General features: G+C 42.5%; 1 protein-coding gene across 1 annotated transcript in view; it reads left to right on the forward strand.

Annotated features, from left to right (window-relative positions):
- zbtb16a (zinc finger and BTB domain containing 16a) overlaps positions 1-19,428 on the forward strand; it is a gene marked incomplete at its 3' end in the record, with an annotated part of 132,142 nt that overhangs the window by 39,092 nt on the left and 73,622 nt on the right. Inside the window, exon 3 of the mRNA XM_079284204.1 lies at positions 16,283-16,380. Coding sequence (XP_079140330.1) covers positions 16,283-16,380 — 98 coding nt within the window. The remainder of the gene's footprint in view (positions 1-16,282; positions 16,381-19,428) is intronic.

Here is a 19,428-nt window from a genome sequence, read left to right on the forward strand (position 1 = left end):
CGCTGCTCGCTCTCTGTCCCTTGTCTCCGTAGACCCCAGCTGCAGTCTCGCTCCGTGCTTATTGGATTCTATCTACGTGTATGATTGATTCAGCACCTGAACTGTGCTTTTCATGACAAGCAGGCCAAACACACACACACATGCGCACACACAGCAGAGAAAAGCACCCCAGCTGGCAAATATTTAACCAACCATGAGACACGCTAAGATGGTTGGGACATTTTCTGAGCAGCTGTTTGATTTGCTGTTCTGTGAGAGAAAAGGATAGTTTTCTTTGTAAAATAAGTGGTTAGTGTGTGTGTACATGTGTGTGTGTGTGTGTGTGTGTGTTGTCTTCTCGTACCTCTTAAAGCCACAGTTTGGATTTCATGACAACATAAACAACAAAGTCATCCACGTATTTCCTGAAAGATGCCGTTTCCTGTTTCAGTCGTCTCTTTCTGTGCTATACTGAGACATAGTTGTCCACCATCATTTTCAAATGTTGGCCTTTTAAGTATGACAAAGTTTCTGTTAAATTGCGTGACTTGTTTTTTGAAAATGAATGTGACACAGATTACGCCATACGAGTACCTTGAAAATCTGTGGTACGATTGCATATCGTCTTTCTTTTGTGCATTGTCTGACGGGCAGTTTGGTGTGTGTTTCAAGAGCAATGTCTTTTCTTTTCCCCAGCCTCACCTACATTGCAAATGATGTCCTGTAATCACTTTGGCTGCAGCTAACAACAGAGGTCGCAGAGGTCATGTTCTCAGTATCTTTTATTCTAGGAATTTGGGGGATTTTAGAACTGAAGAACATCTTGTGCTCAGGCCATTGTGCACACACTTTGAGCAGAACAAATTTTATGACAATATTTGATTACATACACTCCGAGTTTTTTTTAGCTCCATCACCTGCCCCGAGTAGTTAGACACACACGCACACGCTGGTTGTGCCATGAAGAACATTTAAAGGTCCTGTTCGCTGTCCAATATTACTACTTCCCAAAGTTGTTCCCAAACATTGCATTATGTAAGAGCTGAAATGCACTAATTCGATTCAGGTTTCTTTTACAGTATTTTCAGTATGTCTTCATAAAGAAAAAGGAACATTGCTTTTATTCTGTTGAGAAGTCTTCCCCATACAGGGTCGACCCACTCCAAGATGCATTAGTGTCACAGTTGGACAAGTTAGTACATTATCTGTCAGATACTACATTATCAGTTGACTGTAGTGGTGTGTGATGTTTCCTTAGCCGGGGTCGGGTAAAGTCTGCTCTCGAGTGAAGGGAGCGACCCCAGCCTGACACCCAGACGCTACTATTTCAGTGTTCTAGCCCTCTGGCCAAAAAGCTGTCAGCACATATTTTATCCTTTCCCTCACACAGTATATTTCCCCTCCCTCCCTCGCTTCTTGTTGGAGCTCTTGTCTCATGGTCCCCTCTCCCTCTATATCCATCAGTGACATTAACTCAATGCAATGTGTTGCAAGGTCCTTATACTGTGTAAAAATCACTCCAGCTTTTAGGTGGAGCCACCCCAGGTGCATTGGGTAAAACAATGAACTAATAGATACGAACATGACACTTCCCCAAGTGATTACTTACATTCACACAATACATGTTTGTACTATAACTTTTCTGAAATTGTATGTTTAAATATGCAGTGGGCCATTATCTTGCTAATTCACAAACATGTCCAGAACAGAAACCGGAACGTTGGATGAAGCCAGGTTCAAAAATCCTGTTTATGGTGTATTTTGGATGTTTTCTCAACACTAGTCTGAAAGAAGACATATTATGGAAGCAAAATTGACCAGTGCATGAAAAACAATGTTTCTGCCTGGGGTGCTTCTCATAAAAAAATAATTACTTTGTTAAATCTTGTTGTCAAATTGTCTTTTTCCACCCAGGTTCCCGTAGAGAATGCTTTGTACTTACAAAGAATAATATGCATCCTGTTCCTTCACTAAAGCCAGCAGCACATCCTGCTCCTTATCATTCACCTGCTGCTGCTCTTTTTCTTATTCTGCTCATTCTTTAGAAAAAAAGGCTGCTTGTCACAGCTTTGTTTTTAAATTGGTCTTAAATTTAGGGCCTGGCAGCATTAAAACCTCTCACAATTGCCTTTTGGAATTGCACAGTGTACCTGATGCATAAGTAATACTCAATCTTCTTCTCTACTTTCTGCATTACGCCAACATCATGAACTGGGCTGCCACCAGGCAGCACGGACTGACCCAGCACAAAACGGCACCAGTGGAATTAAAAAACGGGAGGAAAAAAAGCCACCGATCTCTGTTGTCAGATATATTTCTCTCACGCACACAAACCCAAACTCTCACATGGCCCTCCACTCTGCGGGCAGAAGCACTGATTCAAGCCGACGTAAATTCTTAGCACAGGCCGCCCACTCCATTCACTGACTGCTGTTCAGCTGTCGTACTCACTCGCTGAAGTTTTCTCCCTTTTAACAGTGTGCTGTGCAGAGATGAAGGTACTAATATGGGATGTGGCAGTCAGAGGCAATATGTTTCTCCATGGTTAACTACACGTTTTAGGTCCGATACGATGAGGCATGAAAGATGCTGCCTTTTGACGGCAGCAAAGAAGAGACTTCAGGTATAAATAAGAACAGAGCGAGCTGCGGTTACATAATATACACCAATGAATCCAAAAAGTCAGGTTTAGGAACCTCCAGGGAATATCAGGGGACTGCCAGAAATAGGAGCAATTGTCATGCTTCATTATCTTTCTGCTTCCTTTGAGTAAGCTTACTCCGTCTTAACTCATATTTAATACAGTTTGTTTCCCATAAGAGTAAGACTCTATTCTATTTCATGAAAGGAAAGTTTAGTTGGAAGTGTGGATCCCGGAAAATATGTTGTTTATGCAACTGACTATGTAGGAGTAGGACTACAAAACATTTTTAATAATTGAGTATACGACATGAATAAGCCAGGTCAAAATCCCCGCCCCCCCCAGAAAATGTATTGACATTAATCATTATCGGTTTGCATTGTATAACATGAAGGTTAGGAGCATTTAAGTGTGTAAATACTCTTTATAGCCTAAACCTGTCTCCTACTAAATGACCTTCCCTTACAGCTAAACTTCTCTCTCAAATTAGTTTCAAGGGAGACATCTTGTCTCAGGGATTACTGTCGCAGTCTTAAACAGTGTGTAACATTGTGGTCATTGCTGTGAATTAAAACGAAACAAACATAGAAAATAAAACGCTACAAAACGACTTGGTTATGTCTATAGAACAAAAGTACTTCAACAGTAGTACAACATCAAACAGTCCGAGCATCTCTCTACGGCAAACTCCATTGACACTTATGTGCGATGTGTCGAAAGTAGAAAGCAAACAAAAACACTCTCGCTGTAGCTATGATGTGTACAGGAACATACCGGAGTATCACACTCTCAGCCTGACACGCTCTCTCTCTCGCTCTCTCTTTGAGATGAGAGCGACTTGTTTACTGCAGCCCCGCAGAGCTCCGGCTGGGGCTGTTTGGGATGCCCGTGTGTGCTGCTGTGCAACTCTTGGAAGGCGGACGTGCGGTGAATGACAGTGCAGATGGCCTAGCGCCACCGGCGCCACCTGAACCTCCACACACACACACACACACACACAAACAGTTCCTGAGGTCAGACACGTCAAAACAACCTGCCTGCGGCCGTCTCTAGTGTCAATAAGTCCCTGCAATGGTATCTTTTTCTTCTTTTTTTGGCACTCTTATTTCCCCTCAGCATAGATGCAGTCATCCCTGCTAATAATCTCACCCGTGTTGTTTTGAACGGAGAGACAGACTCTCTCTGAGACGCGCTTGGACACTGGCCTGCCACGCTATCTTTTTCCTCCCAAGAATGTGATCTGTCTGGCATTTGTCGAGGAGTACAGTAAATCAATCCCAGAGGCATTGCATCACAGCTTGAGAGCTGTGTCCAAACACCAAAAATAATCGCACCGTCAACTGGTCTGCTCTGGCTCGCGCCGGCTACGGAAAAAATACGATCACAAGGTCCCTCTCCCGTTTCCAGGTAAACAAGAGTGTTTACGCTGAGCAGCGTTACAAAGTTGGGACACTGCCCTCGATGAAATGTTGACAGTTGGTCAGTATTTCCTGAGATAAGCAACATCTGGTCAGTAGTTGTAGTCATAATTATATTTTGTAGCAATCGCATGTCATGGGTCTGCACTTCTGCACATATAGCCTACTTATTTAGAATATTCCTCTACTCTCTTGTACTCTACACTTGATTTTTATCACACAAGTCTGTCAGTTCTGTGACTATAAGGCTTTCAGAATGCCAACAACTACATCGCATCGGTATAGATGTGTAGCTCTTTGAAATGTTATTTGGAAGTCATTCCGTATAAGTCGGTCAGTCGGTCATGAGCCTGTTTTCTTTTTTTTGCTTTATGGCCGGAATAAAATAATGCAAGAGGACATACAAAAATGAAAGTCGGTGACACTGTTAGGATACTTTATCGTGAAAGGCCTGGACTAAACATGGTCAGTGACCTGTCATAGTGACCCACAGAGAGAAGTTAAACCAGAACTGACCTGCATGAAGCACTGAACACCACGTGGGGACTTCTAGATGAACTAACACTGCTTTGTCTGTGCGACAGTAAGATGCAATTAGCTCCTGTTTGCCACGAATTCAGTATTTACAGATTCAAAAGAATCCTGAAAGAAATTCTCCAAAAAGTTTCTTGTCAACATTTTCACACCCGTCCGTCTTGTAGAAATGTTTGTGACGCTGTTTTCACATCGAGCCTTTAGGATTCTTTTTTTTGCGTTTGCCATTAGATGCCACAGCAAGGACAAAAGTTGTCCTCGAAGTCTGAGTTTGATCCAATGTCATCTTATCGTATTCAAACTCTTCTTCCTCCACTCAGGCACTCCCTGCTTCTATCTGCGTTCAGCCGCTCTTTATTTTGTGAGTGCTTTGCACATCACACAGGTTGTCGTCCTTGTTGCGAAATGCAGCTTTTATTGATGTAACAGGTGCTTAGCTCGACCGTGGCAGTCGGAATAACGCATCTCCTCTGTTTAGCTTTCAGAATGGAAGCTAAAGTTAGACATCTTTGAGGTTTTTCTGTCACTTGATGGAAGGTGATGCCGATGCATAATGCATGAGGAGAGAGGGAAGACTTCGTCTGGCTGCTTTTTATAGACCACCAAAGCTCTGCTACAGCACTCACAGTCTCTCTCACACACACACACACACACGCACGCATGAGCCAAACGTCTCACTTGATGCGATGTAACCTCTCACAGATCAAGAAAGCAGGAGCAGAGGCAAAACGGGAATCGAGCAAACTGGCAACATTGTCGAGAATGAAAAAAAAATAGAAAAACAACAAGACGAAAGAGAAATGTTGACGTGCTATTTTCAGTTGGCAGGATCTTTTGACGCACAAACCAAAAGAGAGGCGGGGGGGGAGAGAGGGAGCAGCAGGGCTGGTGTTTGTCTCAGAGATGGGCTTTAACAGAAATACTTTATACGTGTGATTTTACACGCTCTCCTTAGTCTTTGTTCCCACCGTTCCAACACCTCACTGAAAGTGTCTTTAGGTCTAGTTAAAATGAGGGAGAAACAGAGTGATCACACAAGGGGGGGGGGGGGAGGACTGGGCATGTCAAATTATTACCTTTTGGTTGCAGACTTTGCAAAACACCGTTTGCTGCCCTTAAAAGTGTGGAGTTATTTTCTCCTTATCCCTCTAATCCTTATTTAACCAGGCTGGTTGACTAAGAGCGCACTGTCATTTATAGTAATAACCCGGGGGGGGGGCACTGCAGGGAGCTGCGTATATATATCTACTCGCTCCCACCTGTGTGCAGGCCAGTGCCAGCACATGGTGACACACCATTCGTCTGCTGCGTTGTTTTTCCACAGTTGTTTTGGGGGTCATTAATTAAAGCGACAGTGCTTTTAAAGGTCAAAATATTCAACTTCCATGTCTCTTGTTTTATTGGGCCTCTATATGCAAGAACGCTCTTAAGTGGCTCGTAGGAGTGATTCATTAGAACTTGCTCCATTCACCAATTTTCATGTATTTTTTCTTTTCTTTTGAAGTATGAACATAATGTACAAGTGGTTGGACCTGTCATAGGAGTCATGTGCAGTTAGTCTGCTGTTATCCAAGTTGTTTCATGAATAGATTGGATATTTCATTACTTTGAAGCAACTTCGAGTTTGAAAATCCGACATTAATTATTTCACTTCACAATTATTGTTGACATGATCCTGTTTGAACAAATGAATATTATATTTATACATTGAACGAATAGATAATAGCCCAACATTATCACCATTCATTGGTATTGGTCATCTATTGTATTACATTACAATATCAATATGAACATCTTTAAACCGCAAAAAACAACTTACATTATTTCACCCTCTCCCATTGCAGACGTTTTTCGTATCAAACCATTTTTTAAATGTATCTCACGGACAATGCGACCCTCGGGTGACATGGCATTAACAGCACTCGTTATTTTCCCCCCCATTGCCCGGCTTTAGCAGACCCTTTAATTCCGCCGCTGACAGTGCTACAGACTTTCCTTTATGGATCTCCGACAGTAGGATTTCAGTATCGGTCATATGAGATTAGGAGTCCTGTGTGGAATTATCTGGCCGTTGGTTCGATGATTCTCATGAATGCGTTCGTTTACGCACATGTTGCATTCTTCATGTTTACGCTGGTCTTGACACAGATATCTCTCGTTCGGAGAGTTTGCTGAATCTGACTTGGCACGAACATTCCAGTCCATTGTGTTTTTAACCAACATGATTGACAAGTTGGATGGCTGATGACTATCTTGGCACTCCTCCAGCAGTTCTGAATTGTTTTTCTTTCCTTTTCGTATTTGTTCGATCTTGTGATTTAGTTAACTCACCTACAGGAACTGCTCTCTTTGAACGGTTTGTTCTTAAGTAGGCAGCTGAGCAGTTCGAATACAAGGCCCTTTGAATTTGAGGTTTCTGTGTTTTGCCAAGGGGGTCTTTGATATTTTTTCTCCAGTCAAATTTGCTCCTTGCCAGTCTGGGGGATTTGAACTGCAACCTCTGGGTCGTATTCTTTCTTCATTGTCAACTCTCACTGAATAAAAGGAATTTGTCAAACGGGGAAAGCACTTCACACTGAGTGGAACTGTAGCAGAGAGGTTGAAATGGCTTTCTGAGCAACGCCGAGGGTTTTAGAGAGTGAATCCTACCTTCTAAGCTTTGGGGGAATCCGGGTATCTAACCAGGATTAGCTTGAAATAGTGACTTACTGCTCAGGAAGCACAATTAAAAGTTCCTTGCATTATTCCCCTTCTATTACCTGAGAGTGCAAATGTAAATGGTTACTTTCTCTTTGCTTGTGACTGTCACAACGAAGCGGTGACACAAAAGCTGTTTCTACTGCATTAATATGAAGACTTTTGAAAGAGATTTTAAGGAGATTCTTCTTGGGTTGGATCAAATAAAGCAGCATAAATGAAATTATGAATATAGAACAAGATTCTTCCCGCACAACTTGTTAGCATGTAAAGACATATCGACCACATAATGTCTTGTCATTCTCTCTTGTGCTCCGTCAGTCGTTTATAACTTTACAATTAGGAGCAAGTTGACAACCTTTATTAGGGGATTCACTCTCAGAAGCGCTCACGATGGTCATTAATTGAGGCTTCGCTTGCAAAATAGGTTCTTAAATACCACCGCTGATGTAGTCTGACGACACTTTTCTCACCTCATATCATTAACTTCACCACTGTCCTGCAGCGCTGCCACTCCTCCATCTTGTGGCTTTTCCAGCCCTGTCACGTCAATGTAACGGGCACTTGTGTCTAAAAGACAAAAAGTCATTTTTGATAAATGTCTTCCGTGTCTGAAAGGTGTTGAGAGATTTTGGATGCAGCAGTCCATTTTTTTTATTTTTTTTTCCGGAGCTTTCATGTTGTTCTTTAAAACAAGGAGAAGGGAGAAGGGACACATGTTGGCGACCGGAAGCAAACGGGTTTATTGGTAATGTGGTCTTCAGAGACACAAAATGCACCTCGAAGCTACATGTAACGCCATTAGGAGTCTGTGCAATACATTAATTAGCGCTGTAGGTTAGGACACTTCTTGTGGACTAACTCAGACATGACTGATTGGATTTTAATGAAACTTGCAGATATCATCAATCAAACTGCTTTCAGCCAGCTGTCAAAATTGCACACATTATCAAAGCCGCACCGATCAGATATTGACGAACAGTTGAGAGCAAGTGATATACAGTATCGCTCTACCGCCAAAGGTTGAGATCACCATTACAGGTGATATGCTGTGTATGCTCCTGATTGGCTGAGCAAGGGACTGTGTCAATCAAGCAAGGAAGCATGTTCACTGTTAATTTGGTCAACGTGATTTATTATTTTTTTCTCTCTCTCTCTCGACGCCCTCAGGGCAAATTTGGGGGTGGCAATGTTGGTGATATTATAAATAACACAGTGAGCATGAAAGGCAGTTGCGCTCTCCCTCACCACCCTTCTGTTTCTCCTCTTTTCCTCGTGCCCTGCTACTCATCTATGCTCAACACGACTGCCTCGCCGTTTGTGTGTGTGGCTTGAATTTATATGAACGTCTCCCCGCCAGGGGACAACGGGGGCCAAGTCATTGATATGTGCGGGAGGACTCGGGATAAACAGCCCACGCCGACCGGTGTTACGGCAGCCTGCCTGATACATTTTGATTGAGCAAAGACAGAAGGGGTGGGGTGGGAGGGCAATGGAATTGGGGAGGCTTAAAAGCAGGGATAAAATGACAGAAAGGGAGCTTTTCTTTCACCTGCCTCTCCAGACTGCTACAAAATGGCCCCATGTAAATGTTGAAAGCCACACATGCTGCCCCAAGATACGTGCGTGTCGCTGCGCTTTGGAGGGCTTCAACAAATAGATGACATGCCACGTTTCCCTCCCCCCCCCCCCATCATTTTTTTTATTTCTAAACATGGGCTGTAATTTAGTTCCATCTTGATATGATCTTTCTTTTATTTTCTTACCGGTGATCCTTTTGTTTCATTGAGCACCACCACCGCTATTTCCCCTCTCAGCCACTTACTTCTCCCACCATGTCCGTGTGACATGGTCAGCCCCACTCATGGACTGGAAATTCATGTTGACAAAAGTCCCTTGCTCCTCCTCTCCCTCTGTCAGAAAACCAAAATAAGAGGTGGCGGCAGCACACTGCGCCACTTATGGCCACATTAGGATCAGTCACCAAAGTGTCACTGAATGGCCTCGTGCATCATTTTGCCTTTGTTCACCACGACAGGGAGTTGTGTGTGCGGCAATGCTCCTTTTCCACCCTGTGCCTTTATCCCCAAATTGACATACCGTTGGTTGGGCTCTCACTTCTAGAGTGCATTATCCCAATTATACCATGGAACATTTTTAAAACTCATGTCTGTTTTTATTGATCTGTGTCTGCAGTGCTCATTGACCTGTGTTTGCTATTAACGTCACGTTACATGCTCTGTTACTGCCTTGCAATTACGCCGGGTGATTGTTACCAACTCCTGTCTTTGTGCTTACGCTACCTTCAAATTGTAGCCCCGTCTGTATCTTGAATATTTATTGGAATCAGTGTGCATACATTATTAAATACAGACAATGTATGAATAGAACGGATTGTTAATAGTCAGGTCTACAGTATAAATTTAGTGTTGTGTGTGTGTGTTTGCACCTGGTGCTATTCGAGAACCACAATGTTGACAGCTGCATTTACATTTTGGCAAATAACAATCTTGTTGAAATAAATAAATAAAATCAGCAGTAATGGCACATTACCACAGCTTAATAATAGCTTAGAGCTGACACACACTTCGCATAGCTTACAGTGCTATGCTGCCGATACACTTGAAGTATGCAACAGACACCATTTTCACGATTGTAACAGAACCAAAGTGAAAAGGACGCACCTGCATTAACGGGTCTTTCAGCAATCAAACAAAACTGACGACTTCTATGAATTAAGGAACAGAGGGAATGAACGGCTCCGCCAGCGAGGAGCGGAAGTTCTCCCCGCCTCACTCCGCTCACATGCCCTGGTGACATGTGCTCCAGGCACTGTGGATTTTTCATGTCCCGCCCAAAATCCCCCATCAGAAACTCATGTGCGTGAATGCTTCGACCGTCACAAACACGCTCGATAAAACATAGGTATTCAAAATGATGAATACACCACAGACATTTCTTAGGGGTGCTATGGTTATCCTAGCAAATAGCTCATCCCTGATGCCGCCTAGGCCAACTGCTGAGAAAGAAACACAGAATCCATTTTGGAGAGAAACGGCAAGAGTTGAGAGTAGGTTCAAAAGTCTTTGTCTTTTATGCTAATCTAATAGCTAATGTGAGATATAAACAGAGTTGCAAGTCAATATCCTTGACAACTCTTTGTATTATCACCAAATGTCTCAGATGCTCACAAGATGCTCGCCACCCCTTTGCTACTTGGGTCCGAGCTCTTTTCACAGGCCCTTCTTTCCCCAATTATCAGTTATTTTCCTCTCACCAACAGAACTAATGAACAAACAGCCCCACACACACACACACACACACACCACACAGCCTTGCTTCAATTTACCACCTCGTATCAATTGCTTCCCTTAATCTCTTAGTGTTTTCTTCTCTCTATCGTAACCCCAACCATTCCTCACTCTCCAGAGCTTTCATTCACGAATGTCGTTTCAGGTTGTTTTACAGCTCCCGTCACAGATGGAGGATGGAGGGAAAAATAAAAGATGAAAGGATAGATGAGGTTAGAGAACAACACTCAAGGCTGCTGAGGAAGAAATAGATTTTAGGCTAGCAATGAGAAAATGGAGCAATTCATAGAGCGTGGCTCTGCTTTGCTGTTCATCTTTGTTAAATAGTTTGATTACATAAAATAGTGATGTGAGCTGGGAGAGAATATCTGCATTAGTGTCAAGCAGAGTCACTTGATTTAAAGAGTAACTAGACCCCCAAACCACTTTTACACAGCCGAAAACAAACGTACATGGGTATTTTAAAGAGTTATGGATTCAGTTCGGCTACATGTTAAAGCAACTTAGACCAAGCCCCATCGGTTCCTGTGGTGCTTTTAATGTTCTGTAACTGTATCATGAACGCATGGTGGGAATAGCAAGCAAGCAAGCCAGCGAACTAGCCAGCCCTTAAATCCACATTCTCTTGTCACAACAAAGGAAAGCACATTGCTATGATTGATATTTACACTGATTCACCAGATTTTGTTAATGTGCTGTTGGCATTAATTCCGTGTACATCAAAAAGAGAGAACAGGCTCGTGCTGTGCTGCATTTGTAAAGCTAAACTGGTTACGAAAAGTGAGCCAACGATGGACGTGACTGTGGTGTATTAGCCCTGCTCATGCTGATACTTTTTTTTTTTTATGTTCTAGAAGCAATTTTCTTTCATTTCCAGTGTCGGGGCCAAGGCATCAGGAAGAGCGCCACGATTTGAGGCAAAGTAGTCGCCAAATGGTGGAATTACAATACGGGTCCATCAGGTCCGACTTTTACCCGATAGACGTACTTTGGGATTCAGAGCGTCTCTAACTCAGCAGATGATTTTGTTTTGTATATCAACTTTCCTTTATTGTAAAATGCACCATGAGGCAAATCAGAATTTTCCTTCCTCCGTTCACATCAATGAGCCTGTGAGCGAGGCTGGGCCGACGGCTGGGAGACAGGGTTACAGGAAAGGCTAGTGCACTTGCTCTATGGACCCAAGGATGTGGAAGATCGCCAGAAGATCAGGGTCATTTTATACTTCGAAGTTGAACTTTTTTTTTGCTTCGTGCGCCACTGAGCGGCTTTCATAGGAATGAATGGGGCGCCGCCTCAACGCTGTAGTCAGTTATACGTCCATGTTAGAAGCTCTAAAGTCTTGATTTGCAGTGAGGTTTGACGGTAGTTCCACTGCCTCTGTCAAAGCCCAATCATATGGAGTCTGGTTGAGTCAAAGCACCACGAAGGCTATTTTATTTGTTGCATTTTGTAGTATCAGTAGATCACCGTAGACTTTTCTAACTGTCTTATATTATAAGTATTGTAGAACAGCAGGTGGGGTAGCTTGGGTCTTTATTTCTCCAAATGCAGTGCTGGTTATGATATATGGCCAGCCAAGTCCAGCGGCAAAATGGGAAAAAAAAGTTCTGAATTGCACGAGGCAAGCTGTTACGGCTCAATAACCCAGGCCTGTAATCGGCTCACATTTCAAACGCACACACACTTGCATTCAGACAGCCCTCGGTTTGGCTGGATTTTACGAGGAAGCACACCGCACGAGGTGATCAGCATATGTTTTGTTGACATAAATTTAAAATTTATTGCCGTTGTCAAAAGTGACTGGTGGACAAAGTCGATTATTAACTGAGTAAATGGCCTGAGAGAGTTTTATGTGAACTTCCTTAATGGCTGCAGTCAGTCTGTTTCAAATCACCCTCCCTCCCTGAGCTCCCACCCACCACACACCTCTCATCTATTGCAGAAGCACGACATGAAAGCAGACAGTTACGATGGGATTTCAGAGTGTGCGCACGTTTGTGTGTGGAGAGGTCTAGCCGAGCTAAATCGCTGAACTGGGACAATATCTTTCAGTATCCTTTTATACATCATTAAATATTGTCGGAGCTGAACTACAGTATATTATTAGCTCTGCTTAGGCACACAAAGCATGTCGTAGTTCTGTGTATGTGTGAGCACCTTTTATCCGTCTACAATTAACTATGTTTCATAAGTGGTGAGGTTGCTTGCTCTCTGTCACCGGGCCAGATGACGGGTTGATCCTGTTGGGCCAGTTACAGTTAAATTTGGCTCCTCATTGTGTGTACCGGTACTTTGGTTGATTTGCTTCGAGAATCACACCCTGTTAGCTGCACTTGCGTTTGCTCATAACTATTGCCAGCAGCCAGAAACCAGACCATTGTACTTAACCTGAGTTTGGTGCTTTATTCATCATGGGTCTGGCATGAATCTAATCTGGAAGCCTACTATGCCGGATACAAACCAGTGCTCGGCCAAAACGTTATCCCCCTTTCAAACAGCTTAATGCCACTGCAATACAATTTGGACATTACTTTTCATAAAGAAATTGCACTTGAAACCTGCACGTACTTGTGAAAAGAAGCTTCATTCCCTATTGACTAAATACAGTCAAATTACATAAGGAAAGGGCGCCATTAGTGTTTCACTAGGACAAGCTTAGTCCTAAACCTTCCCTTTGATAGACTGAATTGCTGGAACAGGTGCTGTTACCGTTCTGTTGAACATCAAGTGATGTGCTGTTTCAGTGGGTAGTGCGAGCTTTTGCGGTTACGGACATACACACTGCACTTTGCTCATCAACACTACATTTACGGTGAAAATACATGGCATTGCTTCCACTTCTGGTGGCCTTAATAAGTCCATCCATACCTTATCAGTGCTCTGTCTGGGGGGCACAATGGTCAGATTGAGGAGGGACACAAAAGGCCTTTGAAAGGCTTTGTGCTCTGTGTGTGTTGTGGTTTACCGCTCGCGTGTGTTTTCCCCTCATCGGAGTGAAAGTGTGCGAGTACATCACCTGTGATCCTGATAGAAGAAAAAAAAAATCCGGTTGCATTCCTTTGTCCATTTTGTTTCTTGTCAATGAAGTTCTGCCGCGCCAATCACGAGGGATGCCTCAACAGACCAGGATGCAATGAAGCTGGAAGTCAATTGCTGTGGATTTGCCGAACTATATGAATAGCCGACGGTCTGATCATGCATTGATGCCTTATTGTTGTGCCCGCATGTCTGCTTTTGGTTAAATGCTACAAACTCATATTTCCGTGCCGCAAGGGCATTCTGGGAAAAGTGAAAAACTTTCATTAAAGTACATCGCATCATAGATATAACTCCTGGACTGAATGTACCATCACAGACTGATATCATGTAGTGTAAGAGTATCATTTCCATTCTCAGTTGTGTCATTCCTGTCTCTCCGTGTCACTTTCTGTCCCTGTTTGGGCTTTTCAAGTGTCTTCTTTCCCTCCTGGTGCATTTGGCATTTATAGGGCCTTTTAATCACTCGCTGCTTGCCAGAGGGCTGTCATTCTGCCTTTTAGTTCCCAGGGTCTCTCCACAAATTCGAACCACTAAAAATGGCTATCGCGACTTCTTCAACCGCACTGCATTTTTTTCACACCTCAGTTTTTTTAGCTGCTTTTTTACCACTCTTCCTGTCAGGTTTCAAGGATGTTTTGCAGCAATTAATAGTCACTAAAGTCAAACCAGACTTCATTGCTTAATAACTCCTGCAGCCACCGCCATAAGACCCGCTATCATCTCTCTATGTCTGTCTCGGTCTCATCGCCGCTCTGTCTCTCCCTACCCCTCTCGAGGCACAAAAGAGCTGTAAATCAATTTGCATTCGACATCTGACATCAATCAGTCATGTTTTGGGAGAGTGGCACCACCTCCTCTGCGGCTTTGTTGAGAGACGCTAAGACGGATGGCTGTCATCTCGCCCAAGTTGAGCAGATCTCTTATCAAGGGCATTGTTTCCCCAAGAATGCACTTGGCTGATCACTGCGCCACCCGACGCGTCGACGGAGACCATGAAATCCTTCTGCTTGACGTAGTCTTGATTTGCCTGTCAGAAGCATGTACTCACTCACCCGAGTATAGTATCGTGCACTTATCCTGTGCAAATTGGCATTATCGTGTTTAACAACATGCAAATCCACAACAATTTTTTGTATTTTTATTGATGCTCTATGGCTGATGGCAAACAACAGTATGGTGCATTAACAACCCCAACTGGTATGTTTTATATGGAGTGTGGATTGGGCCTCTACCTATACATTCACCAATATTAACATTGAATAAAATAAGAGAAAATGTGAACAAAAACTAAACAAGTTATATTATCTCTATCAAGTTATGTTGAACCCTCCGGTTCCCCCTCGGGCACTGTTAGCTCTGTGAGCACTGTTAGCCCGGTTAGCACTGTTAGCTTCTAGCCACCTGCTCAGGGGTCGCCACGTTGAGAGCCTTGTGGAAGCAATATTTATATGCTCTGAATTTTGTTTCTAGCACCTTTTTAAGATTTTTCTTTGAGCATCACATTTTGGACGGTAAAGAATAATGTTCTAAAGTGTATTTTTTAATCTATATTAAATATTGTATTGTTTAATCCTGTTTGGCCGAAACGTAACCGGGATATTATCGTTTCCTCTCTCACTTTACTTTGAATTCTGTATCCAGAATCATGCCATTCAAACTAAAACCTTGTGATTAATTCAGAGTTTTTTTACCATCTTGACTTAAACTGACCACAGCATTATTAGCTCTCTGTGAGACAGAGCAACAGTTTTGGAAGATTTAAATGTACCAAATCTGAAACTGCGGCAACCTGACAAACAATCATTGGTGTCATGGGTGTGTCTCTTTGTGAACCTTACTCAAGGCGAAGTATTTGAAGTTCTCGGGAGGCTTAAGGCACTGTGGCAGTTGTTTGGCAATTCGTGTCACCTTAATTGCTTTAGAGCACTTTCAGATATCTCTCAAGAATTATATGCTTTGTACTGAGCCGTGGGGTCTTTGAGGATTTCGTAACAGAGAGAGAGTCGTGGGGCTAGACTTTGTGTTGTCAGATGTTATTTACGAACCTAACCTTCAAGGCCTTTACCACATAATCAAATATTGAACCTTGGTCTTGTCTGACCTTGTGCGCTTACAGCCTAACGACTGTCTATTTCGTAAAAAGATAAGTCATTGCAGATCAGATTTTCCTTTAAGCTATACATCACCTTATAGATTAGGGAGCAGTAGTCAAAAACTAACCCATTAATGGTTCATAACACTTAGGTAGCTGCCTTGTGTGTTTGCCTGAATAAATCATTCTATTTCACTTTATGGCTCGTTACCCATCTGCAGCACTTGAGATGTAGGTGGTTGATAATGCCTCTGCTTGAATAGCATCTTGAGATTTACAGCACCAAGTCATTGTCTGGCGCTCCTTGCCGAAGACAACGTGTTGTAGTTGGACGGCTTGTTACACTGATGGTTATTGTTATGCGCTGACGTTGTGACTGATGGAGTCGGGAGTTTCTCCAAATGCAAAAGGCTATTTCTTTGTTGTGCTGAAAGTAAAACAATGTAATAAAAAGCCAGTTTGTTTTGAGGACAGAAGCATCGTGCACATTCAGCTTTGTCTGATCAAAACCGTATTTTTTTTAACTGAATCCAGATCTTAAAATGTTCGTTCTGCTCTTTGTCAACAGGAAGATGCACAGTGGAATGAAGACCTACGGCTGTGAGCTGTGTGGAAAGAACTTCCTGGACAGCCTCCGTCTACGGATGCATTTGCTGTCTCATTCAGGTAAAGAAATCAAAGCAACCTAAAATACCACAACGCCCGCTCTATGATCACTGTTCAGCTCGCAGTACGTCCTGTTTTCATTGCAGGGTTTACTGATGATTTTCTTCTTTTTTTTTCTTTTTAAATAGAGCATTCATTACTGCTATTACATTTAAGCATTATATGCAGAGTTTCACTGCTGAATGAAATAGCAAAAGCTAAGTATATGTGATTCCAAATAAATGCGCTAAACATGCAAAAACATCAGCGCGGTCCTTTTGAAGGGAGAAAATCTGCTTTTCTTCCAGATCTCTACTCTTATACCCTGAAGCGAGGACTGACTTAAATGTGGTTTACAACCCATTCTCACATTCAAATTGATTTATTGACGATGACAACATTGCACAACACAATCAGCATTGATATTAGATTTTAACATGATATATGTATTTACACTGGATGTTGCAGTTGTTGAGAGCTGAATAAAGGGATAACTTGCCTTCCACATGCTCTACCGCACGATAAAGTAGGGCTGAAACAATTACTCGAGTAAATCAATTTCTAAAAGTCATTGTTTTAAACTCCCCCCCCCCCCCCCCCGCAATATAACGCTAACGTTAACAGATGTTACATTATGATGATATAGCTTTGACAAAAATGATTCAATGCAATTTAAGCAACAATAAATGTTGACTTCTCTAAGAAGGAAACCTCTCTGTCGTTCAGTCTTAGTTTCTCTTTTGTATATTTGCTATTGCTCCTTAATAAACCAAACACGTTTTTTTAAAAGGATAACTCGATTAAGCGATAGAATAAACATTATAATACTTGATTGCTAAAATAATCGATAGCTGCAGTCCTGTTTTATATATAATAGCTTTAAACATCTCAATGTGGAGAATAACTTCAGTGAATTATGGATGAAAACACTCTTGAGTTTAGTCCAGCCCAATAAGCCCCTGTGCTCTGAGCCTACTTAGCGCAGCACTGTTTTAATGGCATGGGCCGTCTTTTATAGGCAGCAAAGAGCTCCTCGTTCCTAAGGCCCTAAGTGCAGATGGTTTATTGAGACACTGTAAAAGCCATGGGACCTCTGAGGAAACCCCTTCTGCCCACAAACTCACACGCACGCACACAACCCCAAATCCATATGTTGACTTTGGCCCAGAAGTTGAGCCCTCTGTTCAGTACCCCGTTTGTTTTCCAATGAAACACAGTAAGTGGTCTGAATTGTCTACTTGGCATTGTTGTCGTCGTCCCCCCCCCCCCTCACCGTAGGCAGAAAACGATAATTGCCAGGATCATTTGTTTGTTCGTATCCCACCAAAACTTAAACAATGACTGAGATGGATGCTGACACTCCTGCTCTGTTGTGACAAATATGAATGACAAATTCCCGCTGTGCCAGAGAATTGTCTCAACACGCGACTCAGCATGTCAAAAACAAAAGTTTCTCTGAGGAAATATTCGCAGTTTATTTTAGAATTACGCCCCATTTACACAGTCCCTGCTGCAAATGCACGCGCCCCTTCTCACTCAGTTGTCAAAGCAGAGAGAGAGAAAGGGGAGCTCTGTCACAGGAATATAATGGATACTGAGTGTTTTGCTGTGTGTGTGTGTGTGGCCCCGCAATGTGCGCCAGCCCTTAAGCCACAGACTTGGATCTGGCTCCTATTTAGTGCAACATCGTCGTGTACGACTCATTTGCAACGTTGTCTTTAAGTCAGGAGTTATGACAAAGTGGAAGCTGAGGTTCGAGGTAATCCTGATACATCTTACCTTGTCCTGACGTGTGTGTGTGTGTGTGTGCAGCTCTCTGCATGCTCTAGTGGAGATTAGCCTTGAAGAGCTATGCTCTAGCTACTGACATGGATCCAAGTTAACAGCAAGCCAAAACGTCTATTTGGTGTTTTACCAAATGTATTGTTTTGATAGTATTACTGAATACCATTATTATTCAGTACCACCCCTTTTCTAATGGATGTTGAAGTTATTGTAAGTTTTGGATCGTAGTAGAGTAGTGATAACGGTAAAGAATTGGAAGTATAATAGAAGCAGCTTTTAACAAATTCAGAAAAGTTAGGCTACAACCGGCCTCTTCTGCTGTTATCTGATATTTTGTACACACACATTTATTGCAAAAATGTGTCGATTTGTATATCATGTTGTGAATTATGTTTCTCCTCTGACTATGAATTACCAAAATATTTTGATCACCCCATTTATGCAAATATACACTTGGGATAATGTACATTTAACAGGTATAGGTGACCATGTAACAGCCAACAGGCACAAAGTTTATACTCACTACTTACTCTCAGTGCTAAAAAAAAGTCGAGGACTAAAAGCTTGAAGAAGAAATGTCAGTTTTAGAAGTGGCTTCATATTTTGAGTTTTTGAAATCAGTTTAATGTTGAGGAACGTCCATGGTTCAGTTTCCCATAGAAGAAAGAGATACGGAAGGAAAAAGGTGATGGGTTCATGGGTCATAACTTGTATTAATAGAGTTTGACAGGTCTGAAAATGATGATGAAATTTAGAACACATACAGTCTTCCAGGTGGTGCTTGTGTAATTATTATCCGAGTAGTTTTCCAACAGAAAGTAGATCATTTCAAATTCTCCCATGATATCAACAGGTTAATGATAACTCACAATGTGTACCCATTTATATGAGGTGAAACCTGTGTTCATAGGAGATCAAATGGAAAAAAAAAGAACACCGAGAACTCGAGGAAGAACCACATTCTCCACCTTGAGAAAGGCAACCAAGCGGAAGATGTGGCCGGTGTATTTTTAGCTCCAGAGGCAGCAAGTGCACAAACTTTTTTTCTTTTGTTCTCTTTTTTCTTCTTTTTTTTCTCACTCTTTCCAAGCGGGGCTGTGTTGACGCACGGCATCAACCTGTACTGTTACACACATCAGTGTTGATTCGTAGCCACTTTGGTCTGGCGTAAAAGGCGAGACAAGCGCTTCTGTCAAGACGGGCGACGGTTAGGGAAGAGACGGCGCTGAGGCAAAGCTTCTTTGATAGTTTGTGTTGTCTTTTTTTGTTGTTGCACTTTTTTTT

Source organism: Melanostigma gelatinosum (assembly GCF_949748355.1).
Source record: "Melanostigma gelatinosum genome assembly, chromosome: 14".
NCBI classification, from domain to species: domain Eukaryota; kingdom Metazoa; phylum Chordata; class Actinopteri; order Perciformes; family Zoarcidae; genus Melanostigma; species Melanostigma gelatinosum.